Source organism: Mustela putorius, unplaced genomic scaffold (genome assembly GCF_011764305.1).
Source record: "Mustela putorius furo isolate JIRA1106 unplaced genomic scaffold, ASM1176430v1.1 tig00000594_pilon_pilon_pilon, whole genome shotgun sequence".
Classification (NCBI taxonomy): domain Eukaryota; kingdom Metazoa; phylum Chordata; class Mammalia; order Carnivora; family Mustelidae; genus Mustela; species Mustela putorius.
In genome coordinates this window covers 1,444,021-1,471,804 of record NW_025421427.1, presented here as the reverse complement: position 1 = coordinate 1,471,804, position 27,784 = coordinate 1,444,021, and the positions used below count along the sequence as shown (strand labels likewise).

The 27,784-nt window shown below is 47.6% G+C and overlaps 5 protein-coding genes and 2 non-coding genes across 7 annotated transcripts; 6 read left to right on the top strand and 1 right to left on the bottom strand.

Annotated features, from left to right (window-relative positions):
• The first annotated feature begins 2,548 nt into the window (after positions 1-2,548).
• LOC101690473 (olfactory receptor 2B2) lies at positions 2,549-3,491 on the top strand. The gene is given in 2 exon segments (XM_004781520.2): positions 2,549-3,298; positions 3,300-3,491. Coding segments are annotated over 2 exon segments (942 nt in total).
• Positions 3,492-10,552: 7,061 nt separating this feature from the next.
• Positions 10,553-10,623, top strand: TRNAG-GCC. The gene has a single exon. It is a non-coding gene; the product is annotated as a tRNA-Gly (tRNA).
• Positions 10,624-10,979: 356 nt separating this feature from the next.
• TRNAM-CAU lies at positions 10,980-11,051 on the top strand. Its single transcript has one exon. It is a non-coding gene; the product is annotated as a tRNA-Met (tRNA).
• Positions 11,052-14,267: 3,216 nt separating this feature from the next.
• LOC123392642 (histone H2B type 1-C/E/F/G/I) lies at positions 14,268-15,688 on the bottom strand. Its single transcript, XM_045082236.1, has one exon. The coding sequence runs from the start codon at positions 15,653-15,655 to the stop codon at positions 15,275-15,277; it is 381 nt and encodes a 126-aa protein (XP_044938171.1). The 5' UTR covers positions 15,656-15,688; the 3' UTR covers positions 14,268-15,274.
• A 259-nt stretch (positions 15,689-15,947) lies between these two features.
• LOC123392641 (histone H2A type 1-E) lies at positions 15,948-16,655 on the top strand. The gene has a single exon (XM_045082235.1). The coding sequence runs from the start codon at positions 15,979-15,981 to the stop codon at positions 16,369-16,371; it is 393 nt and encodes a 130-aa protein (XP_044938170.1). The 5' UTR covers positions 15,948-15,978; the 3' UTR covers positions 16,372-16,655.
• Positions 16,656-17,417: 762 nt separating this feature from the next.
• Positions 17,418-26,448, top strand: LOC123392674. Its single transcript, XM_045082307.1, has 3 exons — positions 17,418-17,865; positions 24,869-25,243; positions 25,761-26,448. Exons 1-3 carry the CDS (start codon positions 17,457-17,459, stop codon positions 26,387-26,389), a joined length of 1,413 nt encoding a protein of 470 aa, XP_044938242.1. The 5' UTR covers positions 17,418-17,456; the 3' UTR covers positions 26,390-26,448.
• On the top strand, positions 24,919-25,304 carry LOC123392666 (histone H4). Its single transcript, XM_045082293.1, has one exon. It carries the CDS (start codon positions 24,937-24,939, stop codon positions 25,246-25,248), a length of 312 nt encoding a protein of 103 aa, XP_044938228.1. The 5' UTR covers positions 24,919-24,936; the 3' UTR covers positions 25,249-25,304.
• Positions 26,449-27,784: the final 1,336 nt, after the last annotated feature.

The following is a 27,784-nucleotide window of genomic DNA, read 5'->3' as shown; positions in this document are numbered from 1 at the left end:
CGTACATACACAGATCCCCTAAATACCATCATTTCCTGGACACTAAGAGCCAACTCTGACGTCTCTCTGTATCTTCAGGGTCTAGCACACTTCTGTCCGCAGGGGAGGCACTTCCTAAGTGGTTGAAGACTGATGTGTCCATCTGTGTCAGTGGCTAGAGTGTGCTGTGAGTTGCTACTAGGGCACTAAGATGGAGCGAAGGTTGAGCTTGCCTTGCAGGAGCTTCCAGGCTCGACCTTCTAGTGACACGTACAATGTATGTGAGGACGTGATGTGCACAAGCTATGTGAAGTAAGAAGAAACCGGAAAGAGGGAAGTGTTACAGTCAGGCTACACACAAAATTCCACTGGAAGGTCAAAGGAAGGAGCTCAGTAAATGGGAAAGGCTCATGAAGGAGGCAGAATCTAACAGTGATAGAAAAAACTCGAGTCAGGGGTGGCTGGTTGCCTCAGCAAAGCAAGCCACTCTCAGGCATGAGGTTTTGCGCTCAAGCCCCACGCTGGGAGCGGAGCACATTAACAACAACAATAACAAAAGGAGAGGAATTGGATCAATGATGTGGCCTTATTTTGGAAACAAATACAATAATAAAAGGAATTTGGTATGAGAGGAATTAGGTTTCCTGGAATATAGAAATGGTTGAGATTGTTTCAAAGTATTTGTGTGTGTGTGTGTGTGTTCATTCTTGCAATATTATCTAATAACTGTGTTTTTCCTGGGGGGGGGGGACCCATCTAAGACACAAAATGATATCACAACTATTTAATCTAAAGATACGCTTTTAAGGGTGGATAAAGCCTTTGAGGGTTACTATGTGTGTGGAAGATGAGTGAATGTGCCCCCCCCCAAAAAAATGAGTGAACAAGTGTCTAAGAGTTTGGTGCTCTGGAATCTATCTAACTTCTTCCCCTGATTGCTTTCTGGCCCAGCGCTGTCATTCCCGATTCTACACCAGTGCTCCCCGCTGCAGTAGTACTTTCCATGTCCTTGTGCCCTCCCTGGCCACACAAAGCCTGGGAGGATGTCACATGTGACATCATGCACGAACCAGAGTGTGTATCAGCTGAGACCAAGAGAGGGGATATTGAGGGGGGACTAATAGTCTCTAGAATACATAAAAAAAAGTTAAAATACACATTGTTAACAGTTTAATGAACAAGAATAATAATGAAAAACTTACATTCCGATATTGATAAAAATAATGAAATAATTTCGAGTGTCCTGTTAAGATCTCTTTGGCATGAGTCATTTTTAGCAGGTAGAATGGACATATTCACATGGGGAATGCAGGGCCCTGAGTAGCTTCTGCCCAAAGCATCTCAGAGCTTCCACATCCCTCCCATCCTTTCCCAAATATGTCTGTGTTTCTCCAGGCCATGCACCTTGCCAGGCAATCTACGCTAAAAACCACGTGTGGACTTCACAGCAGGTGGTTATGTGAGCCTTGTTAGTCAGGTTGATGGTTTGGGGGTTAAGGAGGAAATGGGAAGCTTTCAATAGACAACCTTAAGAAATCTGGAGATCTAAAAAACGTAATTCCTCTTTGAGCACCTCAGAGGCCCCGAATCACTAAAATTTCTTTCATCCACATTGCTCTGTTTCTGGGGGTCAGCGTCCAGATTGAAGGGTGTTTCTATGCCTGACGTCAAGACAACTTAGAAAAATGTCATTATTTTCACCCTATGAGTGAAAAGCCTAAAGATCAAAGGATAAGAAACAAGGGCAACGTGACTAAATTGGGCAAGGTGTGATCCCAGGCCTGTCAGACTTCACGTTCCTTATTATTAAAAAATCCTGTACGAATTCTGAACTTCTAAAAAGTAAAAGGACATGTCTCCTTAAATTGTGTCTGATAACTTGCTAGATACTGTCTATATTTTTTTCCGAGTGGGAGGAGTGAGATTTAAACAATTTTAACTAATTTGCACAAACAGGGAATCTCACTGGCATTAAGGAGACATTAGAATAAATTTCAATGGCAGGAACTGTGCCAACTTTTTTATTTTTTTAAAGATTTTATTTATTTATTTATTTAGAGTTGGGGGAGGGGCAGAAGGAGAGGAAGAGAGAGAATCTCAAGCTGACTCTGGGCACAGAGCCTGACATTGGGCTTCATCACATGACCCTGAGATCATGACCTGAGCCAAAATGAAGAGTCCGATGCTTAACAAACTGAGCCACCCAGGTGCCCCAGAGCTATGTCAACTTCTACCTTAGACTAGGTATCAAGGTAGAAGTGAGAACAACCAACTTGCAAAATAACAAAAGGTCAAAGGATACCTCCCGTGAACATGGAAACTGATGACATGCTTTTAAAATTTTGTAATTCATTTTGCAAAGACACTTACAAACACAGAAACACTTTTGAAATGGAAATTGGAAAGATATATTTTTATCAGTACACTTTTCACATTATTCCTACTATCAGTCTGTAATTTATATAAATTATTAGCAAAGTGATTATAACCAACTGGCAGTAAATAAATATGCATTTGTTACCTTACTGACCTTTTATACTTCAGGGAACAAAGAGCTGAACCACTGATCATGAGGCAGGTGAATGAGAGCGTCCCACGGGAGTTCCTCCTCCTGGGTTTCTCAGATCGACCATGGCTGGAGCTCCCGCTCTTTGTGGTCTTCCTGATTTCCTACATCTTGACTATCTTTGGCAATTTGGCAATAATTCTTGTGTCTCATCTGGACCCCAAACTCCATACCCCCATGTACTTTTTTCTTACCAATCTGTCACTCCTGGACCTTTGCTACACCACTAGTACGGTTCCACAGATGCTGGTAAATTTATACAGCACCAGGAAGGTGATCAGTTATGGTGGCTGTGTGGCCCAGCTCTTCATTTTCCTGGCCTTGGGTTCCACCGAATGTCTTCTCTTGGCCGTCATGTCTTTCGATAGGTTTGTAGCTATTTGCCGGCCTCTGCATTACTCAGTTATCATGCACCAGAGGCTGTGCCTCCAGCTGGCAGCAGCATCCTGGTTCAGTGGCTTCGGCAACTCAGTGCTGCAGTCCACCTGGACCCTTCACATGCCGCTTTGTGGCCGTCGAGAAGTGGATCACTTCTTCTGTGAGGTCCCTGCCCTGCTCAAGTTGTCCTGTGCAGACACTACAGCCAACGAGGCGGAACTGTTCTTTATCAGTGTGCTATTTCTCTTAATACCCGTGATACTCATCCTTATATCATATGCTTTCATTGTCCAAGCAGTGTTGAGGATCCAGTCAGCCGAAGGCCGGAGAAAGGTCTTTGGCACGTGTGGCTCCCATCTGATTGTGGTGTCACTGTTTTTACGGCACTGCGATCTCCATGTACCTACAACCGCCATCCCCCAGCTCCAAGGACCGGGGGAAGATGGTGTCCCTCTTCTATGGGATCATCGCACCCATGCTGAATCCCCTTATATACACCCTTAGGAATAAAGATGTAAAGGGAGCATTTAAGAGGTTGATTGTGAGGGTCTTCTTAATCAAGAAATAGGAATGCCTAAATGATAGGTCTTCTATCATTTATCTATCTAGGACTGTAACCTAGTTCGGGGTCCAAGTCCCTACTCTGCTGCGTCGAGTATACTTGGGCCCAAGCTTAAGCTTGTCAAATAAACCCTCATGTGATTGCATCGGTGTCGGCTCCTTGGTGGTCTCTCAGACACGAAAACTTAGGCATAACATATATAACTAGAATTCATTCTGGCTTCATTTAGAACCACCAACACTAAACTAACTTAGTCCAATTTTATAGAGGTACTAGACTGATATTCTTAGGGAATGTTAAATATCTCGATTTCTGAGTAGAATTTGCCCACTTCTCATAGTTTTGTATAATATGGTGCAGTAATGACTAAGACAGCAAAGCACTCTATTTGCTCCTATCTGTGGGGCGACCCTATTGGATGGGGGGCAGGTAGCATGGGCCGTGAAGAATGCACCCTGGGCAGAACAAGAGATAGAAATGTACTGCATACACTGGGAAAGAGCCCTGGGTGGGACAGCAAAGGAGAGCCCATCTGCCGCCAGGTAGTTACAGGGCAGAGTGACGGAGGCATGGGATGTATGGAACATTCCCCTTTTTGTTAACTGTGCTTCGCTGTAAGTAGCACATTGGTTAGTTAGGGTTTACGGCTATTGCAAGGTGGGCTGCTGAATGAGCCTATCTGCATTCAGCCCTGCAGTCCCTGGGCCCTTGTGCCTTGCTTAAATTGCCATTGCTCTAGCCTCTTGTCTAAAAGTGGCCTCTACACTGCCTGCTTGTAAATCCTCCCTCAAAAGGTGATTCCTAAACCCTACCACTCCAGAAGGAAGGCACTGTTGTCCCAGGAATTATACTCATTTGTCCTCCTAGAACATGCACTTACCAACAACATGTATGAACTCAGAGATGACAGGCATACTAGATTAGAAGTGACACCAAATGGGAGAAATTGACAATTCTATGGAAGTCAGAAATAAAGTTAAAAGATAGAAGCCATAAGTAAATGGATGACAATGAACATTAATTAACACAGAGGAATTCATTTTATATTCTGTACTACAGGCTACTAGAAATGGGAGTCCCATAGCATCTCATCCGGGAACATACTCTCAATTAACCATGTGATTATTGCCTTTATTGGCTTCATTAGGTGTGACAGTCCTCAGGCTGCCCTAAAGGAAAAACAGTTAACTTGTAGAGATCACAGTCTTGCAAGACCAGAGTCTCCCTTAGTTTACAAATGTCCTAGTGATTTGTGAAGAAGAGGCTTTCTTACCAATACCCTAATTTCCAGAGACCCAGAACTCCATTCCTGAAGCCCTAACATCACCCTCCCCTCCATACAACTGAGGGAGGCTGAGACAGAGGGAAATAAAAATAATTTCTTTTAAACCTGCAGCCCATTGACAAGGGCGTGGGATAGGAGGAATGTAACGTTCCTCCAGGAAGCTCCCAACTGTTTTCCTGTTAGTGCCTCATTAGAGGGGAAAAAGGCCTTGGCTTGACGATAACCAGGCCTCCGATTTCCTGAGAGTCTTCATTAGCATACAACAGTCCTTCTGGACACCCCCTTTGTCCTCACCTCGCCAACCCCCTAGTATATAATCACCACCCCTCACAACCCGGAAGCAGCAGCTCTTTCTGCCCACGGGTCCTGTCCCTGCGTTTTAATAAACCACCATTTTGCACCAAACACTCCTCAACAATTCCTTCTTGCTTGTTGGCTCTGGATCTCATCCTGCTAAACCTCACCTGTATTCCAAAAAGACATCAATATTGCATTGTATAACTAAATTTTTAAAAAATAAAAGAAAATTAAAGGTTTTTAAACACAGAGAGAGGGCATTAAACAAAGAAGGGAGGATGCTGAGTAATCCAATCAGGAAATGGGCAGAGGACAAGAACAGACATTTCTGCAAAGAAGACATCCAGATGGCCAAAAATGCTCCACATCACTCGGCATCAGTGATGAAGTCCCAGAACCTAAGTCAGGTTCGGTGGGGTGAGGAGGTTCGGAGCCGACGACTAAAGAAAGAATTCTTGAGACGTCGTTGGTGCCGCCTCCTTCCGTTTTTATGGAGGGGAGGATGACATTAGGCTTGAGAAACTGAGTTCTGTGTCTTTGGAATTTGGGCTATTGATAAGGTAACTTCTTTGTTTGTAAATCTCAAGGATATTTGCAAACCAGGGGAGACTCCTGTCTTGTAGGATTGTGATCTCAGCAAGTTAACTATTTATCATTTTATGGCAGTCAGGGGTGCCTGAGGAATGCTACACCTATGGAGGGGAGCGGATGAAGGGGGGGGTGCAAGGCGCCAGCTTTTGCTTTGTCCTCAGCCAGCCTCCTGCTCCCTCATCATCAGGGAAATACAAATCAAAACTACAATGAGATACCACCTCACACCAGTCAGAATGGCTAAAATTAACAAGTCAAGAAATGACAGATGCTGGTGAGGATGCGGAGAGAGGGGAACCCTCATACACTGTTGATGGGAATGCAAGCTGGTGCAACCACTCTGGAAAACAGCATGAAGCTTCCTCAAAAAACTGAAAATAGGGCGCCTGGGTGGCTCAGTGGGTTGAGCCGCTGCCTTCGGCTCAGGTCATGATCTCAGGATCCTGGAATCGAGTCCCGCATCGGGCTCTTTGCTCAGCAGGGAGCCTGCTTCCCTCTCTCTCTCTCTGCCTGCCTCTCCATCTACTTGTGATTTCTCTCTGTCAAATAAATAAACAAAATCTTAAAAAAAAAAAAAACTGAAAATAGAGTTACCCTATGACCCAGCGATTGCACTACCGGGTATATATCCTAAAGATACAAACGTAGTGATCCGAAGGGGCACGTGCGCCTGAATGTTTATAGCAGCAATGTCCACAATAGCCAAACTATGGAAAGAACCTAGATGTCCATCCACAGATGAATGGATAAAGATGTGGTATATATACACAATGGAATACTATGCAGCCATCAAAAGAAATGAAATCTTGCCATTTGCGACGACATGGATGGAACTAGAGGGTATTATGTTTAGCGAAATAAGTCAATTGGAGAAAGACAACTATCACATGATCTCCCTGATATTAGGAAGTGGAGATGTAATGTGGGGAGATTGGGGGGTAGGAAAAGAAAAAATGAAAGAAGGTGGGATTGGGAGGGAGACAAACCATAAAAGACTCAATCTCAAATAACAGACTGAGGGTTGCTGGGGGGACGGGGGACGGGAGAGGGTGGTGGGGATATGGACATTGGGGAGGGTATGTGCTATGATTGAGTGCTGAGAAATGTGTAAACCTGTCCATTCACAGACCTGTACCCCTGGGGATAAAAATACATTATATGTTTATTTAAAAAAAAAATAAATTTAAAAAAAAAAGAAGGGAGGAATTTATTATCAGGGTATGCATTGTTTAGGCAAGGCCGCCCTTCTAAGGGTTGCTGAAGGGGTCTATAGTAAATGCCTTAGTATTGACCAGGTAATCCCCTGTGGACTGGTCAAAGGTAGCATTCATGGAGGGTGAAACCACAGTTAGATTAGGGATTAAGTCTTGGTTACCTGATTTGGGGGCTTACCTTCAGTGATGCCAGTTGGGGCCTGCTGTGGTGGTTGCTTTTTAAACAATCCAATTGGCTTTATTAAATAATTCATGCCTTGGGTGGTGTCTTACCCAGCAAGCATAGGGGAGCTGGGGGATGGTGTGAGGTGTACAAAATGGGAGGCTTTTGCAGGAGGGAGGGTGGGATAAGTAAGTTATTAGCAAAAGAAAAGAAAAGATTGTCCCAGGGAAGGTCACTTCCCTTAGGGAGAAAAACTGAGGGTTTTATCCTGCAAATTGCCTTCTTTTGCTTTGCAGTACAGGATGCAGAGGCCCAGGTGGCGGACTGACAAGGTGGTGCCAAAGAGAGAGTTCCTGCTGACTGGGTAAGGCTGCATTTCTGGGGGAAGTCAAAACTGCAGTCGGGTCAGGCAGGAAGCCAGGCAGGAAGCCCAAGGGACACTTTTGGGTCCCGTAGTTTTTCTTTTCAGCAGTAAATTTGGAGGAGAGAGCTGGTACTGTTTACTGATTAGACAAGGCCTGTAAGAGAAAGAGAGGATCAAAACTAATTCCGGCTTACAGATACCCTTTCCTCAAGGCTGTGGGGGTGATGGGAAGGGGAACAGAGAACGTGCCACCCCAAAATACTCCACTGTGACACACTGGCTTTGTTTTCTTTTGTTTTTAGTTAAAGGTACTTGAGAAACAGCCAGTGCGAGAAGGGGAAGTCTCGAATGTGAAACGTACCCTCCCCCTACCAGCAGGGGAGAAGACTCCTTACCACCAGAAAGAGGGAATCTAGGGCTGTTAAAAAAAGAAAACCAGAATTGAGGGACAGCAGAATAATCCACACCAAAGTAAACGGATATTGGGGGGTGGGGGTTAGAAAAAGCAGAAGCTCTAAAAACGGAGAAGGTGCCCTCTTGTAAGGACAATTCACATCGAGAAGTGCCCATTCGTAAGGCTGACTCCCTGTCCACCATACCAGGAGGAGAATGACGACTCTTAACTCACTAGAAATTGTGTGGGAGGGGGATGTGGGGGGGTGGGGGTGGGGCGCGGCGGCGCCCAGACTCGAGTCTGTGGCAGCCCTTCCGGTGCTTGGCCTGGTCACTTCCGGAACCGCCTCTGTCCCACACTCGCCCCAACGTCTTTAGCTGAAGTGGCTTGGGCCATCGTGGGGCGCGTTGCCCGTACGGCTGTCTCCTGTGGAGACATGAGAGAGTTCTTTTATTAAACCTGCTTGTTTATTCTTGTTCGTTTCTTGTATTATTGTATAATGGGGGGGGGGTATTTTCTCCCCAACAGAGTCTCTATCAATCTGGGTAGAGAGAAAATCAGACCCGGCCCAGTGTAGCGTGTTTGCCGTCTGTCAGGTCGCCGCTTCGCAAACGCGCTGTTCTCTGTCCGGAAGATACACAGTCGCCTGCTCCGGCCGCTCGGTGGTGTCTCCTGCTTCGACGGGGCCCCCGCGTGGCTCGTTTTTCTCCTGTTCCTGTTCGCTCACCAGGCCAGGGAGGGGCGCGGCCCTTCCGTGTCTCACGGCAAGTTCTCGCTTCCGAGGGGCCACGTCCGCGGGAGTCCGGGCCCACCTGGACCTAAGGCCGCGCGGCGGAGCTGGACGGCGCCTGCGCGAGTCGCCTGACGCCGACGCCGCACGCGGGAGGGGGCAGAGCCGGGGGGAAGTGTCGGGAGTTCGCTGCCCCGGGAACCGCTGCGGGAAAGGTCAGTTCTTGGGCCTCATTCGTCGTCCGCCCGGTCCGCCGCTCTGGCCTTCGCGCCCGGCCTGTCTGACGAGCCCGCCCGGGGGTGCCCACCGCGGGCTGACACTACCCGGGAGGCGCTGGGCCGGGACCTGTGGTCGGTGTGAAGAGGCACGAGCGGAGTGACGCCCTGTGGGTGCCAGGGACGCCGCGCTGAGGGCTGCAGGCTCGCTTCCCGGCCGGCGGGTGCCTGCGGGCGTCGAGGAGCTGGCGCGGTGACCGGAGCCGGGCGGTGAGCTAAGCGCGCCGGACCTCTGCGGGGGCCACCGAGCCGGGGCGTGGATGGACGAAACAAGGGGCACGATCGCCGCGTCACACGGAACTGAATGTGTGTGAAGAAACGCACAAGCAAGAACGGGGTCGAATGTGTGTGTCCTTTTGAGGGAGGGTGTCGCTGCGTCGAGTGTTCGGGAAAGGCCTCTGGTAAGACGACCTAGAGCTTCTGAGTGAAAGACACTCCTGAGGAGAAGAGAGACTGAGGAGACGAGAGGCTGGCTTGGGCGCCGCAAGGGAGAGACACTAAACACTTGGTCTGGGCTTGCCCTCGGGGGCTTCAGAGGAATTGCGTGACTCTTCACGGTTGGAGCATGGTGAATGCAGCTGGAGTAGGAACAGATGGTGTGTGTGTGTGTGTGTGTGTGTGTGTGTGTGTGTGTGTGAGAGAGAGAGAGAGAGAGAGAGAGAGACAGGCAGCTCAAGTGTTGTGCATGATGTTAAGGAACTCGGGGTTATCTGTGCCCAGTTACACTTCAGTTACACTTGATCTCTTTGCCCCCAAGCCCTCAGGCTAAGCTGAGCCCCTAAGCACCAACTACAGGGGAGGCTGTGGGTCTTGGAGGGTAGGGGTGGGAATGAATGAATGAGCAGCATGGTCCTTCAGAAACTCGGTCATACTCGGTCGGTTGAGCGACTCCTTCAGCCCGGGTCACGGCCCCCCGGCAGTGGTGAGATTTTAAAGGTTGTTTAACTTCTGAGTTTGGCCCTTATGTTTGTCCTCAGACTTTGCCTACTGCCCTGAAAAAGAAACAGACTAGGAAAATCTGTGCTTCACAGGAAAATTGCAGCACACCTTTCCGTTCCGTCTGATCCTGGCCCCGTGGGAGATACTTTGCAGCTGTAAATTGTAGGCAGCCGACAGCAGTAGAGAACAGTCCGTGTCACTAGACATGCAAATTATTTGTGTCTCCTGATGGGACATGGACGCTCCCCCCCGCCCGTTCCCATCGCGGAAAAGCCAGTTGTGCTCCGTGCACGCGTTCACGTCAACATCCCTGATCTATCCATGGCATCCCTCTGAATTCTCCTCTGACCTGGTAGTAAGAGCTGATCACTTACTTCATTCATTAAGGGGCTAAAAAAATACTTCATTTTTATATTCGTAGGAGAGTTAGTTATAACTGTACCTTGGTTTGTTTGTTTTGAAATTACCCTTCTTTGAGACCTGTCTGCGCTCGCTCTGACTGCGAGGAGTTTCCGGTGCCCCCTGGATAACCATGGCAACCGAGGCCTTCCTCGCCGCCTGCCTTGCTTTTCTCCGAGGCGGCCAGCAGAGGGCGGGTGCTGGGCGCGTCACCCCCTCTCGGCCGGCCTCCGGGTCGCGGGATTGGTCACGAAAGTGAGGTTTTCCTGAAAAGTGGGGAAGAAGGGGCATTACAAGGTTCTAGCCGGTAAGAGCAGACAACGGGATAAAGAAAGAAAGGTAAAGTGTGTGAGCAGTAGCGAGAAAATCAGCGGGCTCGACGTTTTCTAGCTCCAGCGTAAACCCTTAGGTACCAGGCATTGGTGGTTCAGTGGTAGAATTCTCGCCTGCCACGCGGGAGGCCCGGGTTCGATTCCCGGCCAATGCAAGGCTTTTTCCTTCCAATCCTTTCATCATTTTGAAACGACCCCCGTGTAGTAGTAGGATTCCTTCCACTTTCGGTTTCTGAGGCAGCTCATCCATGGGAGACGAGACGCAGAGTCCCTTCTGCTGCGGTCTGTGTAGCAGGCTGGCGACCGCTGTTTCCCCGACTGGAACATCAGATTTTCCGCTTTCAGAATACGTGGAGTCTGTGTGCTCTGGACTCCTCTTTTGTTGGAAGCCTGGGTAACACTGGTATGTAGACTTTGGAGAAAAAAAAATATATATATATTTCTTTGGATAAAGGTCGCAGCCTTTGGAGGAAACTGTAAAAGGATTACCGAAGGGAGCTTGTGTGTGCCTAGCAGAGTGGCGCAGCGGAAGCGTGCTGGGCCCATAACCCAGAGGTCGATGGATCGAAACCATCCTCTGCTAAGTGGCTAACCTTTTTCACTTTCTTTTTTAGCCCCCACCCGGCTCGCCCTCCGCCCTCCCCCCCTCCCGCCACATTGGATACATTTACAACACAGCTTTAAAATCCTATCTTCCGTCGGTCTCTAACTGAAGCTTTAGTAACTTTTGGACGAAAATAACCCACTAATCAGAAGTCTCTAACAAGCAATGTCAGGTGCCCTCTGTCGGGAGCAGAGAATTGATTTTAACCCATCAGCTTGGCTGCCGGGTTGTAAACAAGACTGTAAGTTTAGAGATCAAAAGAACCAAATACCCCAGGGATTCACCCAGTTTGGAAAATTTAAAATTTAAAATAGCAACTTTCCTAACAGTGTCCGTCACCTCCGCATCCAGGCTCTGTTTTCCTCCTCAGCACTTACCACTACCTGGTAGACAGTATCTTTTATACTATATATTCCCCACCCCCGTGAGCTTAAATTCACAAGAGAAGAGGTTTTTGTTGTTTGGTTGGTTTATTGTTTGTTTTTGTTGTTTGTTTGTTTTGGTCTGTTTTGCCACTGGGGGCACTGTGATATCTAGAACACTACCTGGCCCATCTTAGGTGCTGGTGATTTGGTAAATATGTCAAAAACTGCAATTTCTAATGCAGCAAACATCAGTATTGGACAGTTTACTCCATCTTCTTTTACATTTTAAAAAATTATTGGAATAATACAAAAATGACTACACAAAATTGATCTATTATTTAACATAATGATTTAGTCACTAGAAACCTAATTTTTAAAGAAAAAGAAAAGCACACAGAAACTGAAGTACTCTTTTAAACATCAGCTCCAATCCTAGTTTTCTTTCTCAGGGCAACTCTACATGAATTTGATGTGCATCTCTCCCCTTTATGTTGTTAATAATTTTTATTTGCAAGGAGCGGCATTTGCAGCTAGGATGAGTGGTGGGTAGAACTGGAGCCTCCTGATTCCCCAGTCTTCATCCTCACTTGGGGTCCTCACCAGGTGACTTTGGATCAAAGTCCTGTATGGATGCTGGCTACTGAGATTTCCAAACCACAGAATTTCAGAGAGAGGCCCGGAAGCTCCTTGCGTGAGTGGCCATTTGATGAGCTTCGGAGGAAGACAAGACTGAGACCAGCTCACTTTTCCCCACCTTCCTTTCCACATTCCTCACCTGGAATCATTGGTACCTTATTATTATCTACAACTTACATTCTATCTCTGTCAGCTCATAAAATAGCCTAAAAATGATTTAAAGGCGATCAAAGACGTGCCCCTCCACAGATCCCAAAACCTGGAGGCTACCTCGTGGCCCCACAGGCACCAGTGAGAGGCTGCACTCCTATCCCCTTCGTCCACTTGCAATTTGCGGGTGATCTGTTCCGACAGCTCACACCTCTTAATAATCCCCTCTTCCCTTTTTACTGCTCCATGTCAATGTTTCATTCTCAGGCCTGCTTTTATCGGTAGGTACCAGGTCGTGGAATGCCAGCACTTAGCCTTCTAAACACCTTTTCTAGTGCAGGAGAGAGAAATCCCTTCTCAGCAGCCGCAGAGAGAGAAAGCTTGTAGGGCTTCATCAAGCGGACCTTGCCACTGATCTTTCTGATGAAGGATTTGCAAAGATGTCGAATGACTTCAGATTGTGACTATGACCTCTGAAAGTCACATTTAAATTCTAAGTCTGCAGATGGTTGTCTTTTCTATTTATTTATTTATTTAAATTTAAATTTGGCCTAGGGAACATACAGTTCAATATTGGTTTCTGGTGTCTTTCTCTTTAAAAATGTGTTGCCCTGGTCATAAGATACTGACTGGAACCCCCTTTTTTTCCTTCAAGACCTTTACCTTCGTGATATTTCTTTGTTCAATCAGAAGACAATTTGGTTCTTATTTCCTTCATGTGCGTGAAAGTAAAGTAAAAAAAATAACATAAAATCAGTGCTTTACTGGATAGTTGATTTAGACATAATGTGACAGTCTATGTCTCATTTAAATAGACAGTAGAACATAAAGGGCTAAAAGAGAAAGACATGGGGGGGGGGGTCCGGAAGCAAGGATGGGCCATTTGCAGAAGGGAGTCATAGTAGGAAGGGAAGATTCTTGATTCTTGTGGCCTCTACAGTCTCTATCCTTTCCTTCATGATGAGACAGGAGAGACGGGGACAGTCACCAAAAGAAAATGGAGAAAATGTTGAGTCTGGACCAAAAAAAGTAGGTAGAGGAGAATACTGCACAGTAGGACAAACATCACATGATTTAGAGGAACGGGCTTACTTATCCAGGTAACTATTAAATCCACAATACTCCCAGTGCCTTTCACCACTTATTTTTCATTACTGTAATAGCTTAAAGAATTTTAAAATTTTTCTTTTAGCTCACTTCTTATCCATTTACTTAAATGGCACAAAGTAGCTGGTGGATACCTAATGGGTACATGACTGGTCTCTACCCAGAGCTGTCAAGTGAACAGATTCTTTCCAGGGTAGGATTTGAGAAGGTGGAGAGGTCTAGGCATGGGCCCTGTGCTTTGGTGGCAGGGGAAGGACATGGGACAGCTTGTCATGGACACAGAAATCTCCCTTAATGCCTAGAGACCTCCAACTGGAGCTTAAGCTTGCTTCTCCCTCTCCCACTCCCCATGCTTGTGTTCCATCTCTTGCTGTCTCTCTGTCAAATAAAATCTTTAAAATAAACCTCTGGTTTGGAGGACAGCACAGCCGTCTCTTTAGCTGTAACTTAAGCTAAGTGTAGATATTTTATGAAGGACAGAATAGAAGATGAGAGCAAAGCATGGAAAATGGCTTTACGTGCTTTATGAAGGGTGTTCTCTCAAAATTCACATATTTGAGCCATAACCCCAGTGCAGCTGTATTTGGATACACGAGCTTTGAGAGGTAGTGAGGGTTATATGAAGTCACAAGGAGGGTCCTAATCCAACAGGACTACGTTCTTACAAGAAAAGGGAGAGACTTGAGAGGTGTGCAAATAGAGAAAGGCCACATGAGGACTCAGGTGCATGCACAGGAGGGAAGCCAAGCCAGCTCACACCTTGATCTTGGACTTGTAGCCCCAGAACCCTGAGAAAATAAGTGTGTTTAAACCACCCAAATAAATGGTATTTTGTTGTGGCAACACCCGAAAAGAATGCAAGCATTTTAATAGGATGTTTAAACTTGGTTAGTCAGAGGTGTCAGAGGACTAAGAAACATTTGGAAAGAAAAATTCTACCTGCAAAAAGAGCAAGAGCCAGACTTTATTATTTAAAAGGGCATAGGACCTACAAAATAACCAAGGCCACCAAGTTCATACTGACCTGTTCTGTAAAGAAAGTGCAGCTTCCTTACGTGTAACCATATTCCTAAATCCTGACGTATGTCTTCAAAGAGCAGCCCACCAGAATCATGGGTGTTCTGTCAGATGTTTAGGTTTACAGGAAATACTAAAGTATTTCTATTTTGAGGACTAGAAGTAGAGAACGGGCTTTTGTTTTGTTTTTGTTTCAGGTTGCTGAGTTGTTTGTTCGTTTTTCATCTTTGACAAGTCAGTCCTCAGCACTTCCGCGTGCGCTTTCTGGTTCTCCCGCTCTGTCATGTGCACGTTGGACTGTTGGAGAAACTTAAATCCAGTGGTTAAAGGGTGACAGAAATAGTAATTCTACCGAGACTCACGGTTGTCCTTGGGAAGTTGAATTTAGGAAGAAAGCATTTCAGTTGCGTCTGGAAAAGAGCAAGGCCTTGGAGCTCTGCCTCCGCTCTCGGCCACAAGATGGCAGCAGAGGGCAGCGCGTCCTAACCCGCAGGTGAGGGTCTCCCGAGGGAAAATTCAATGTTGGAAAGAGCAAAGAAAAAGAGGGGATAAGGATGCGGAGTTCAGGAACACGATGAAATTAGGGAACTCCTCTCCAATTACGGTAGCTTATGGGCGAAGTCGGCCGCCAACCCGCAAGGCCTTAGGACAGGAGCTTCACTATAGTGTAACCTAAGGCGAAATTCCGGCTTTTGCCTCCTTGCAAAGGGCTTCAAAGAACCCACAATAGATTAGCAAGATAGTGAGAGCCTAGGTGCTTACCCAGCTTCTTCCTTTTCTTCCCACCGGTCTCCTCCCAACCTAGCTCCCGACACTTCTAAAAAGACAGCTAGACGGCAGGCAAAGTGCGCCAGCTCTTTTCTCGGAGGGTGGATGGCTCTGAAAAGAGCCTTTGGGGTTGAATGACCGGACGCTTACTTGGCAAGCTCACTTGGAGCTGGTGTACTTGGTGACGGCCTTGGTGCCCTCGGACACGGCGTGCTTGGCCAGCTCCCCGGGCAGCAGCAGGCGCACGGCCGTCTGGATCTCCCTGGACGTGATGGTCGAGCGCTTGTTGTAGTGCGCCAGGCGGGACGCCTCGCCCGCGATGCGCTCGAAGATGTCGTTGACGAACGAGTTCATGATGCCCATGGCCTTGGACGAGATGCCGGTGTCGGGGTGCACCTGCTTCAGCACCTTGTACACGTACACCGAGTAGCTCTCCTTGCGGCTGCGCTTGCGCTTCTTGCCGTCCTTCTTCTGCGCCTTGGTCACCGCCTTCTTGGAGCCCTTCTTCGGGGCCGGAGCGGACTTGGCGGGTTCAGGCATGCTGGAGACAATCGGAACGCGCTCAGGGGACAAGAGAAAGTAACAGCGAGCAAAGCGCCACTTGCCCGTCTTATATAGAAGCCCTTATGCAAATACGGTGTGAGCTACACTCCTTTCTGATTGGTGACTATCGCCCCCGAATTCGGGCATTCGTGCTGCCCAATCAGAACGCACGGATCCCAGGGTCGCATTTCCATTGGTTGAGATGAAAGTGCCTCCTTAAGCAACGCTAAACCTTGTTTTTCGCGCCCTAGAACGGTTATAAAAGCTACTGTCCTTGCCCCTCCCTCGCTGCATTTGCTAGTGGCGCTTTTGACCTCGGGATGTCCGGACGCGGGAAGCAGGGCGGCAAGGCGCGCGCCAAGGCCAAGACGCGCTCGTCGCGGGCGGGTCTGCAGTTCCCGGTGGGCCGCGTGCACCGCCTGCTCCGCAAGGGCAACTACGCGGAGCGGGTCGGGGCCGGCGCGCCCGTGTACCTGGCGGCCGTGCTCGAGTACCTGACGGCCGAGATCCTGGAGCTGGCGGGCAACGCGGCGCGCGACAACAAGAAGACGCGCATCATCCCGCGCCACCTGCAGCTGGCCATCCGCAACGACGAGGAGCTCAACAAGCTGCTGGGCCGCGTCACCATCGCGCAGGGCGGCGTGCTGCCCAACATCCAGGCCGTGCTGCTGCCCAAGAAGACCGAGAGCCACCACAAGGCCAAGGGCAAGTAAGGTCTGGAAGTCTCTGAGACCAAAGGCTCTTTTAAGAGCCACCCACCATTTCCGAGAAAGAACTGAACGAACACTTATTTCTGAAACTTAAAAGTAACCTAAATGAAGAACACGAAATAACTGGTCTCCCGTTTGATTTGGTCAATTCTGATAAATGCTTACAATGCATAGTTTTAATTTGTTAAACCACTAAACTATCTTTATTTGCCCCCCGCCCCAACACTGTTATGGGCAATTTGTAAACTTCTGTCCCAACAAATACACTTAACCTGTTTTTTGTTTTTGTTTCTGGGTCGTTATCACCAGCAGAAGGTGGAGGTTCATTGGTCAACGAAAAGGTTCCTAACACTTCAGAGGTACTCCTAAAGAAGAACAAATTACTGGTCAATGTGAATCTTAGCACTCCACACCTGCCAATTAAATTCACCAAGATTTACAAAAGTAATCCAATCAGCCCCTTGATTGCATCCGAAAGTGAGTGAATGATGTCAGATAACCGCTCGCTGGCGTTTAGTCTAACTCATATCAGGCTTCCTTCCCCGCACCACGCGGGGCAAAGTCAAGTTTTGGCGTTCCAGGCGGCCGCTGTGCCCGTAGTATTTTTTAAAAGTGCCTGTTCTGGGTCTGTACAATCAGCAGGAGATCTGAATGATGCTGTTAGGAAACACAACTTTTCTAAGACTAACCAACACATTCTGATATGATTTTCCCCATGTTCTGTTTAAAGGGACAAAGGGGTGAAATAATAAATGCATTTTTAAGGACACTTTAGGTGCTGACTTGCACAGATTCTAGGTCCAATTCTCTTTCACTGGTGGAATCTTAACGTTTTGGTTGAGAACAGTAAACTTAGGATGAAGTACAGCTATAATCTTATCCTGTAAAAATAGGACATAAAAATAAAACTAATAGCTTGGAAATCAAAACCGTTTCGGAGATCCTAGCAGTCAAATGAAGATTGGCTTGAGAACCAATCACGTTACTCTCTCGACAGACTTGGCCAATCAGGATGGGATCATGGGTATAAAGTCTGGTCCCGGCACCAACTCAGCAGTCGCTACCTTTCGCAGCTCCAGTGTCTGGCCATGGCTCGCACGAAGCAGACGGCGCGCAAGTCGACCGGCGGCAAGGCCCCGCGCAAGCAGCTGGCCACCAAGGCGGCCCGCAAGAGCGCGCCGGCCACGGGCGGCGTGAAGAAGCCGCACCGCTACCGGCCCGGCACGGTGGCCCTGCGCGAGATCCGGCGCTACCAGAAGTCCACCGAGCTGCTGATCCGCAAGCTGCCGTTCCAGCGGCTGGTGCGCGAGATCGCGCAGGACTTCAAGACCGACCTGCGCTTCCAGAGCTCGGCCGTCATGGCGCTGCAGGAGGCGTGCGAGGCCTACCTGGTGGGGCTCTTCGAGGACACCAACCTGTGCGCCATCCACGCCAAGCGCGTCACCATCATGCCCAAGGACATCCAGCTGGCGCGCCGCATCCGCGGCGAGAGGGCCTAATCTGTCCTTCCGAAGCTTGTGCGAGCGAGCGCGTTTGCTTTCTCCCTCCCAAAGGCTCTTTTCAGAGCCACTTCCCGTTTTCACTGAGAGTGGCTGTTGTGCTATTGGGTTGGGTGTCAGCCTTAAGTCTGAACTTCGGGGGAGAGATAAGGGAAGAGGAATAGGGATGCCTTAACGTTCTAGCAACTACGGCATCTCCTTCCCTTTCTGCAAAATCAGTGGCTGTTGGGGAGCCTTCATCTGTGCTTACCGCTACTTAAGGAAGCTGTTGCTTAACAGGCAGTAAATGTTTAAAGGCTTCAGTGTCCCTACGCAGACTCCCTTCTCGGTCCCTTAATCCAGATGTACAGAAATAAGATGCAAACACTCAACAGGAAAAGAACTTTGACCACCATGGAAGGGTCAGAGCATAGGTCCTGGTGTGTCCACCCCCGCCTCTGGTGTAAGCAATCTGGGAGCAGCGTTGTGCAATCATGTTCCCCTTGTATCCACAGGCTGAGGAAGAACCCGTCATACATTATGCGTTGTGCGTTCTGCAAAGTTGGCTGGCTGGATCTGTCCCGGTTCCTAGGAGGTGGTCTGTTCCTCCAGGTTAAAGTCCGACAATGCTGGTGTTTTGCAGAGGATCTAGCAGGATTTTCTCATTGGCACTCACTGTTCCAGCCCCGCTGGAACTGGGCTGCAGGCCTGGCTCCGTTCACCAAGAAAATGAGCTGTGTTCCGATCGCTTTTCTCATGACAATTGACTTTTTTGGTGTTTAGCACTGACATCTAGTAACTGTCCATGATAAAGCTCTGAAATGTTTATTCTCTTTCACACCCATTCTAAGGTAAGATACTATAAACTCAGCAAATTGGGCCCCTGGTTCTTGTTCGACATTGGTTTCCAGTTGCTCAGGCCTGACGACAATCCCCTGACATGATGGTGACTTCCCTGGGGGAGAAGCCAAAGTGAGACTATTTGGGGTGGTCATAGCCCCTAGTCCACTTGACCTTTACCCCTTACAGGACGCTACAGAAGTGTTCCCCTCAAATCTCGTGTGAACCTAAGTTCTAAAAGTCAAATTTAGCCCCACTCTCTTCCTTTAGAACACACGTGTCCTAAGGCCAAGTTTTTTCTCATTCTGTTTACTGTCGTGTCTGTAGAAGAGTAAAGGCCTGATACACAGCAGGTGCTTGTTAAACTCTAGTTGAATGAATGTATGGGGAATCTGCTGGGTTTCTTTTTCTTTTTTTTTTTTTTTTTTTTAATTTTTATTTATTTATTTGACAGAGAGAGATCACAAGTAAACAGAGAGGCTAGCAGAGAGAGAGGAGGAAGCAGGCTCCCTGCCGAGCAGAGAGCCAGATGTGGGGCTCGGTGCCAGGACCCTGAGATCATGACCTGAGCCGAAGGCAGAGGCTTAACCCACTGAGCCACCCAGGCGCCCCTGCTGTTTTTAGACCTAGATAGCTCCCACTCAACTATAGGTGGTCACCAAGCACATTACTCCCTTCACTCTAGATGCTTTTTGTTTTGTTTTAAATCTTTTGTTTGTTTTTGTTTTTTTAAAGATTTTATTTATTTATTTGAGAGAGAGAGCATGAGAGGGGAGAGGTCAGCGGGGGAGGCAGACTCCCTGCTCAGCAGGGAGCCTAATGTGGCACTCGGTCCTGGGACTCCAGGATCATGACCTGAGCCGAAGATGGTTGCTTAACCAACTGAGCCACCTGGGGGGCCCTGTCACTGCTGTTTTGATTCCCATGGTTAGCAGAGAAAACACTGACAACAACAATCAGACAAAACTTGACAGCTTCCCAAGTAGCTCTACATTCCTCTTTTTATGTGGAATTGGCCACAGCTGGGGTTTCAGGCCCATCACTACACCCTCAGTAGCTCTAGGTTTATCTTTTCCAACATACAGCTCACTGATATGTGTAGGATTCTTTCAATAAACCCTAGGATAGAAGAGGATCCGGAGAAGCCTCCAGCGGCTGTAAGAAAATAAAGGAGAATTAGTTTAAAACAAAATGAAACAAAAAGCTAGGGGCAGGAAAGTCCGTTTTCCTTGAAGTGAAAAGGTCAGGGCAGAAGCTAGGTTGCCACATTCTCCAGCTCCTCAGAAAGGACATCCATGGGGACTGGGAATCTGTGGATCATTTTCTATTCTAGTTGAAGTCTGGGTTTGGACATAGAAAAGGTGGTTTTAGGACAAGGTCAAAAATCCTTTGCTACTCTTACCTTCAAAGAATGGAGCCCAATTCCTCTCCCTCTGAATTGGGGCTGGCTCTAGGTAGTGGCTTCTAGTGAATCAGGCAGAGCTGATGGCATGAAGTCACAGTGACGGGGAGGTACTTCCGAGGTGGGTCACAGGAGGGGGTGTTTCCTGCTCTCTCTCAGGCCACTGACTTTGGGGGACCCTGGTTGCCCTGTTGGGGGTACATTCAGGCAGTCCTGCAGAGAGGCCCATATGATACGAAACAAGACCTTCTCCAACAGTCCATGAAGACTCACCGGATGGACTGCACTAGTCTAGATGAGGCAAGCACATCTCACAGCTCTGCCCCTCACCATTGGGATGTCCAGACTCTCCAGAACTTGCCTTAGTCCTTGTCCCATTAGCCACAGGGTTTTCTTCTGCTGCTAGAGACCAGCTTTGTGCTGCTAGGTGAGGGAAGATGGTATCTTTGGTGGCTCACAGGGCTGCTCTGAAGGCATGCACCTGGTGTGGCCACCTCTAGCTACTTAACGCCGGCTGGGCTAGAGACAACAACCGAATCCTCGCTCTCTCACTAGCACTTTCTCTCTCTCCCTCTTTTGGAAAACTGAGGTGCCATGTCGAATGGTCAGATGCACTTGTTAGGGAAACCATTATAAACTCTGATTCTGTGACTCTCCTTTCTCCAGCTCCCACACCAATAGAGACTAGCGGTCACTTAGATCATGTTGTTTGAGATGCCATTTTCATTATGATGAAATGGATACTTTATTTCCACAAGAGATTCCATTAAAGATTAAATGTGGTAATATATGAACATGTAGGAGAGGACCCCAGAGAAGGTATTAGGTGCACAATAAATACTCAGGAAACTTAATTTCATCTCAGAATCTCAGTTCGGTATCTCTCTTGTAACATTGAAGAAATATACCCAAATACTCTGATGAGATGAGATTCAGGAGTAAGTCCCCCTTGTCATTGGTTGAGATTTGGTAAACAGTCCAATCTGATCAGTCACACATTAGCAAGTCATGGCATTTCTGCTAATGGCCAATCTCATTTCTTGGAAGATTTCTCTTAGTCTCTGTCTCACAAGGTGAAGTTTCAAAACTTGTCTTCCAGTTCTGGACAGTACTTGGAACACAGAAACTATTTCTGTTTAGGGGGTAGGGAAGATGTTGAAAAATTAGATGAGAACAGATGTATTCTAGAATGGCCCACCCCCATGACCCTCTAAAGGATAGAAGCCCTGAGAGGATATCAAACAAGAGAAGAAAAGTAACCAAAATTTTATTAGAAATGAAGCTTAAGGGACAGCTGGGTGGCTCAGTCAGTTAAGCATCTGCCTTCAGCTCAAGTCATGATTTCAGGGTCCTGGGATCGAGTCCCACATTGGGCTCCCTGCTCAGAGGGGAGCCTGCTTCTCACCCTGCTTGTGCTCTTTCTCTCTCTGTCAAATAAATAAGTTAAATCTTTAAATAAATAGAGAGAGTTGGATGGCTGGCAATTACATAAAGAATTTTTAATCTTCACTTGGTAATCAGATACCTCCAAATTAAAATAATGCAATACCGGGGAACACACATCAGATTGGTAAAATCAAGCTTTACTTACGACTAACTCGGAATAACGACCAAAACCAAAGGCACCACGTCTGAGTATTTTATAAACATGATTTACAGACACCAGAGTTTTGGTCTGCTCGGGCTGCTGTAACAGAATACCACAGACAGCATGGCTTATAAACAACAGAAATTTATTTCTCATCGTTTTAGAGGCTGGAAGTCCAAGATCACGGCTTTGTCAAATTCAGTGTCTAGTGAAAACTCACGTCCTGGTTCACAGGTGGTCATCTTACCGTGTCCTCACACAATGAATCGCTGGGGTCTCTGTTACAGAGGCATCCGCACCATCAGGAGGTCTCCACACTTAGGACCCAAGCACCTCTGAATATTCCCACCTCCAATTACCATTCCATCAGGGATTAGGCTTTAACATACAAATTTTAAATGGACATACGCAACACGTTCACTTTCAAAGAGTAGGAGCTTAGGAACTGTGTTCTTAGCCTCTACCCCTTGTTTTGAAGCCAGGAGGGCCCCGGGGACCCCTAAACAAGGGGCCCTCACCTTCACCTTGATTTTCTTGTTCTCAATAACCAAGCCTGGAGATATTAGTAAGGTGAGATGAATGCAAGTTTCTGGCAACATTGTTTGATACATTAACTAGGCATACTAGCTAAATTAAGGCCAGCTTAGAAAACAATATAGATCATCACTGATGACATGAGAGTAAGAAATTGCAGAAACAAGGGAGGGTATTAGATTAAAAAAAAAAAAAAAAAAAAAAGGAATGACTGCCAGGCATGAAATGCCTTGTGTACTAGAGCATACATTTGAGTTGAGAATTTCAGAAGAAAGTGTTTTCTCTGATAAGAGTTTTGTGAATCATTTTTCAAGCCATGAGCAGACAAGACTATGGCTTAGTGCCCCTCAGAAAGAGGATAGGGGAAGATGAAGAGGCCAGGGAGGACAGTGCAATATCCTTAGATTTCTTCGGTTGGTCTTAATAGCAGCACATGGAGGTATGAGGAGCTGAAGGAAGCTTTATGGATGAGGGCAGAGATGATAATTGCTCATAGGCGGGGGGCAGGGACGGGAAATCTCCCTGCTTCCAGGTCTCATATTTAAGATTCTGAGCTGATAAAAGGCTAAATATATGTGGAAGGGTAAAACACTACAAAATAGAAGAAAAGATTTGAGAGTGTAAGTTCATGGAAAGGAAAAAACTCCAAAAAGCTAGTGGTGTTTTGAATTAGTGTCTAGATGTGCATGTTTTATGTGAATGTGGATGCATGTGGGGTACAGGAGAAATGAGACTCAGGAGAGAGACTAATCAACTTAGTAAGTAAACTAATTTTGAATGAAGAACAACAATAAGAAAGTAAAAGATATGTCAACCTACCAGCCAATTCCAAAGCCTTAACCAAAACGAAACAAAATCAGGTGTCAAGGAAATGAGTATGTGGCAAATTAAGTTGAAAATAGAATATTGAAAAGGATTGAGCCCAACATTTGGAACTAAGAACATTAAAAATTGTCAACTACATAAGTGTGGGTCAGTAAGCAACTTTCAGAACATCGGAAGGGCAAGTACATCTCATTTATTCATCTAATTAAGGGGGAAGGGAATCTCATAGGATTTGAAACAGTCAACATTTGGAAAATATCTCTTCATAATGTGAGAAGGGGGGAAAAAAACTCTATTTTTCCCAATTATTCACCAAGAAATTATTGGACAGTTCATGTCAATCAGCATTATCCTATGTTGACCCCTCCCCCCAAAAAAGAATTTTAATAGTTTTATTAGTTAGTTTAATTTAAATGAAATGAGAATCCTAAACTTTTTTAAGCTTAAAAAATCTGCAGGCAGTCTGTTTGTTCCCTGCATGCAAGTGGGAGAAAAGAATGAGGAACTTATCTAATCTAACACAGCACGACATCTTTGGAAACATACATGTGCGTGCATGTTCAGGGCACAGCCCAGGCAAATGCAATGAAATCAAATTCCCGATCTTTCAGAGTATCTTCCCTTCACCTGGTAAAGGAACATCCATAACTTTTCTCAGTGTTTCAAGACTTTGTCTTGGAAAGGTTGGTCTTAAAGTACCATTTTCAAGAACAGCTCCTACATAAGGAAACAGAAAGCTGCCTGGTTCTCGGTTAGTTGCAAGAGAAAGACGGCAATTATCCCGCCAACAGAGACAGGTCTGAGATCTTCAGTATGAAGCATTCAGATTCCCTTTTTAAACAAGGATTAAAAAAAAAAAAACAGGCCGGACTAGAAGCTCAGTAAGAAATGGATTGACTCATAGAGCGGGAGCATGTAGTTTTCGGCTTACAGCAATTACCGAATTTACATATTTTGGTAGCTGATTTCTGGATTAAAAGTAGGTATTTGTTCAAGGGGTGAATAATCACACACCTGTGAAACAGTGTAAATCTGACGGTAGCTGGAGGGCGAGCCAGCGCCGGAGGGAGGTCATTCCAAACAGCCCCAGCCATGGAAACCAACTCTTCTTTCCAAGTTGTTGTTTTCCTGGGATAAAGTCGTTCTTGTCTTTTCATCCTACATCTTATCTGTAAACTAAAGGCAGAGGGTATCTGGGTGCAGCCGATTTCCCAGTTCAACAAAGGATTGGGGGTGCGCGGTGAAGGCAGCTCTGAAAGGCATGGTCTCCCGCTCCTCGGCTCTCCAAGGACCCTCCTCCTCAAACACATTCAGAAACCTTAAGTGTTTCTAGCACAGATAAAGAGTGGTCAGTTCTCCCCAAAATACGTGACTGGGATGGAGGAAAAGGAAAGACGACCGAGTGAGTGAAATGCAGAGGCTAGAGAAGCGAACTGAAGAAAGGTGAGGCTGCCCGCACCCTGAAGCGGGGACCAGGCGGCGCTAATCTAAGCAGCAGTCACCGGGGTGCTGAGGTCGCTGCACGCGACACAGCTGCGTAAATGCCCCGCGGACTGCAGTCGCTGCGCTGGAGGGGGACCACTCGATGCCGGCAGCTGCAAGTCACTGCTGCGAGCAAAGCTCAGAGACCGAAATCCAGCAAGGCTCGGCCCCGAAACACGACAACCCTCCGGCCGGGGGCAGGCGCCGCGCGGAGGAAACTTTCCAGGAAGCGTCGGGTTTCAGCGGACGAGTTTAAACACCGCCCTTCGCTTCGGTCCTGAAAGTGTGGGCCGGCCTCTGGCTCGGGACTTCCCTGAGCGGATACCACTAGCCTGCGCTGTTCCCAAACAGGTCCGACAAACGACTATATAGGCCGCCACCCCGAGCGGAGGGCTGTTGTGCCTGATCCTTTTGTAGTCATGTCTGGTCGCGGCAAGGGCGGGAAGGGCCTGGGCAAGGGCGGCGCCAAGCGCCACCGCAAGGTGCTGCGCGACAACATCCAAGGCATCACCAAGCCCGCCATCCGGCGGCTGGCCCGGCGCGGCGGCGTCAAGCGCATCTCCGGCCTCATCTACGAGGAGACCCGCGGGGTGCTCAAGGTGTTCCTGGAGAACGTGATCCGCGACGCCGTCACCTACACGGAGCACGCCAAGCGCAAGACGGTCACGGCCATGGACGTGGTCTACGCGCTCAAGCGCCAGGGCCGCACTCTCTACGGCTTCGGGGGCTAAAGCCGATCTCCCCCGCCGTACTTCTCATCCAAAAGGCCCTTTTCAGGGCCGCCCACGAAATCTGCTAAAGCGCTGTAGACTGTAGAAATATTCATATCAGACTTCCTAACCCTGAGTTCCATAAGCACGTGGTCTACGGGAGTGTATTTAAAATGTGAAAGCTGCAAGTGTCTCAGATTGTAACGGCTTCCCGGTGCCACCATATCCAGAAAGTACATCCCCCCCCACCCCCGTGTCCACTATTCAACAGTCGTGCTGAAAGCCGAGCTGATGTACCATTTATTCTCTATAAGGTACAGCTGGCCAGTCTTTGCTGGCAGAAGCTGAGTGATTCTGAAGCTTTTTTTTTTTTTTGAACGTCCTGCCAGAGAACATTGTGGCTAGAATTTCAAATAAGGTCAAGGCCTCCCATGTTTTCGGCTGTCCCCTTTAATTTTCAATAAACAATATATCAATTCAGTCACAAGACCTTTTATTTAAGAGTGGAAGGAAGGCACTTTCCGATTAATTTTGATGCATCCTGGAGGCTTTTTTAAAAAGTCACATTTTCTTTGTCTATTATCCTAGAGACCTAAGCGGCAGGCGGGAAAATGCTTCCTGGAACCAAGAACCAATCTCTGCGCGGGGAGGGGCAGGAGGCTCCTGTCCAATCAGGACGCCGGGGGTCGCTATAAATAGGGGACCGCGGCGTCTCCTTCTCACAGTTCTGAGTTGTTACCTGGTCTTCGCCATGGCTCGCACGAAGCAGACGGCGCGCAAGTCCACCGGCGGCAAGGCCCCGCGCAAGCAGCTGGCCACCAAGGCGGCCCGCAAGAGCGCGCCGGCCACGGGCGGCGTGAAGAAGCCGCACCGCTACCGGCCCGGCACGGTGGCCCTGCGCGAGATCCGGCGCTACCAGAAGTCCACCGAGCTGCTGATCCGCAAGCTGCCGTTCCAGCGGCTGGTGCGCGAGATCGCGCAGGACTTCAAGACCGACCTGCGCTTCCAGAGCTCGGCCGTCATGGCGCTGCAGGAGGCGTGCGAGGCCTACCTGGTGGGGCTCTTCGAGGACACCAACCTGTGCGCCATCCACGCCAAGCGCGTCACCATCATGCCCAAGGACATCCAGCTGGCGCGCCGCATCCGCGGCGAGAGGGCGTAATTTTTTCATGTCCTGATTTCTGCCAACTTTAAACCCAAAGGCTCTTTTCAGAGCCCCTCCATTGTCCCCCAAAGGAGCTGTTAACGTTCGAAAATTTGATAGCCCCTTGAAAGCTCGGATATGTTTTGAGGAAGGGCTGGTAGGCTCGAGAGTTAAATTGAGGATTGGAGAATGTGGCTCTGGTCCGTAAACCTAAGTGCGGGCTTTCCCTGTTGGTACTGCGCCTGGGAAGTGTTGCTTTCTGGATGAGCATCTTAAAGGTGATTCAGACGTTTTTAGAAATTAAACCTGGACCGCAGGAGGGGACGGAAGGAAGACGCTCAAGTTGTCGGAGACTTGAGTTCAGGTTCCTGTGGATTATTGTGCAATTGGCAATGAAAACTTTTGCCAAATGATCCCCGTTTTCACTTCAGAAACGTGCCCCTTACTCGTTTTCCTGTCATGTGAAACAACAAAACCGGGAGGGCCAAAAGTGGGGTTAGCTTTCCCACTCTTTAAGTGTAATGTAATGTTTGTCAAGAGTATGCTGCTGGGCTTGGTGTATGCTCTTAACTGAGCAGAAAATGGGCCAGCAATGACCTAGATGCCGACCTGCAGGTTGTCCGTAGAATGAGCTGCCCATAGCTCTCAAAATCTAAAGTATTTGCCCACTTGTTTTAAAAACGTTCTCAGTCTGAAGCTGAGTTGTCCCTGTTTTTTGTTTTGTTTTCAAGAAGAGAATAAGCCTGGGTATTCAATCTGAGATGTCTTAAAGCTGTTATGTTGCAGATTTTCACACGTAACATTCTGGGTTTCCTAACAGAACTTCACTGTATTACTTTTCTCCAATTATTTTAAGATTTTGAAATCTCATGCTTTTCACATGTGAACATTATTGACTCATTTTGCTTCTTTTGGTTTCAAATCCTAACTCCAGGTGTTAGCCATTTTTCTCTGGAGCTTTCTGCCATCTGGGTTTTATATTCTTTCCCCTGTTTTCAGATTTGTCCTTTCAGAAAGGTTCTTATCCCATCTACTGGCTCCTAAAGCTTTTTGGAAGGCCCAGGGATTGAGGGCAAAGACCCAAGGGGCCAGAACCTCTTCCTACAGATTAGTTTAGAGATCCTTGAGTGGCTCTTGGTTGTAGGGACTACCTGATGCTGCCTCTTAGGAGCTTCAGATTGTTTTCTCCTCACCCCTTGAAGGATTTTCCCATCATAATGGAGCCAAGGCCAGGTGATCTAGGTTCAAACCTCAGAGCTCCAATTACTAGCCATATAACCGTTTGCCAGGTTACGACTCCTCTTTCCTCTGGGTCCCAGCCTGTGTAGCTGTAAACCGAGGCAAATGAATCAAAACCGTAGAGCACTCTTTGATTAGTTCCTGGCACTTAGTGAATGCTCAAAGAAGGTTAGC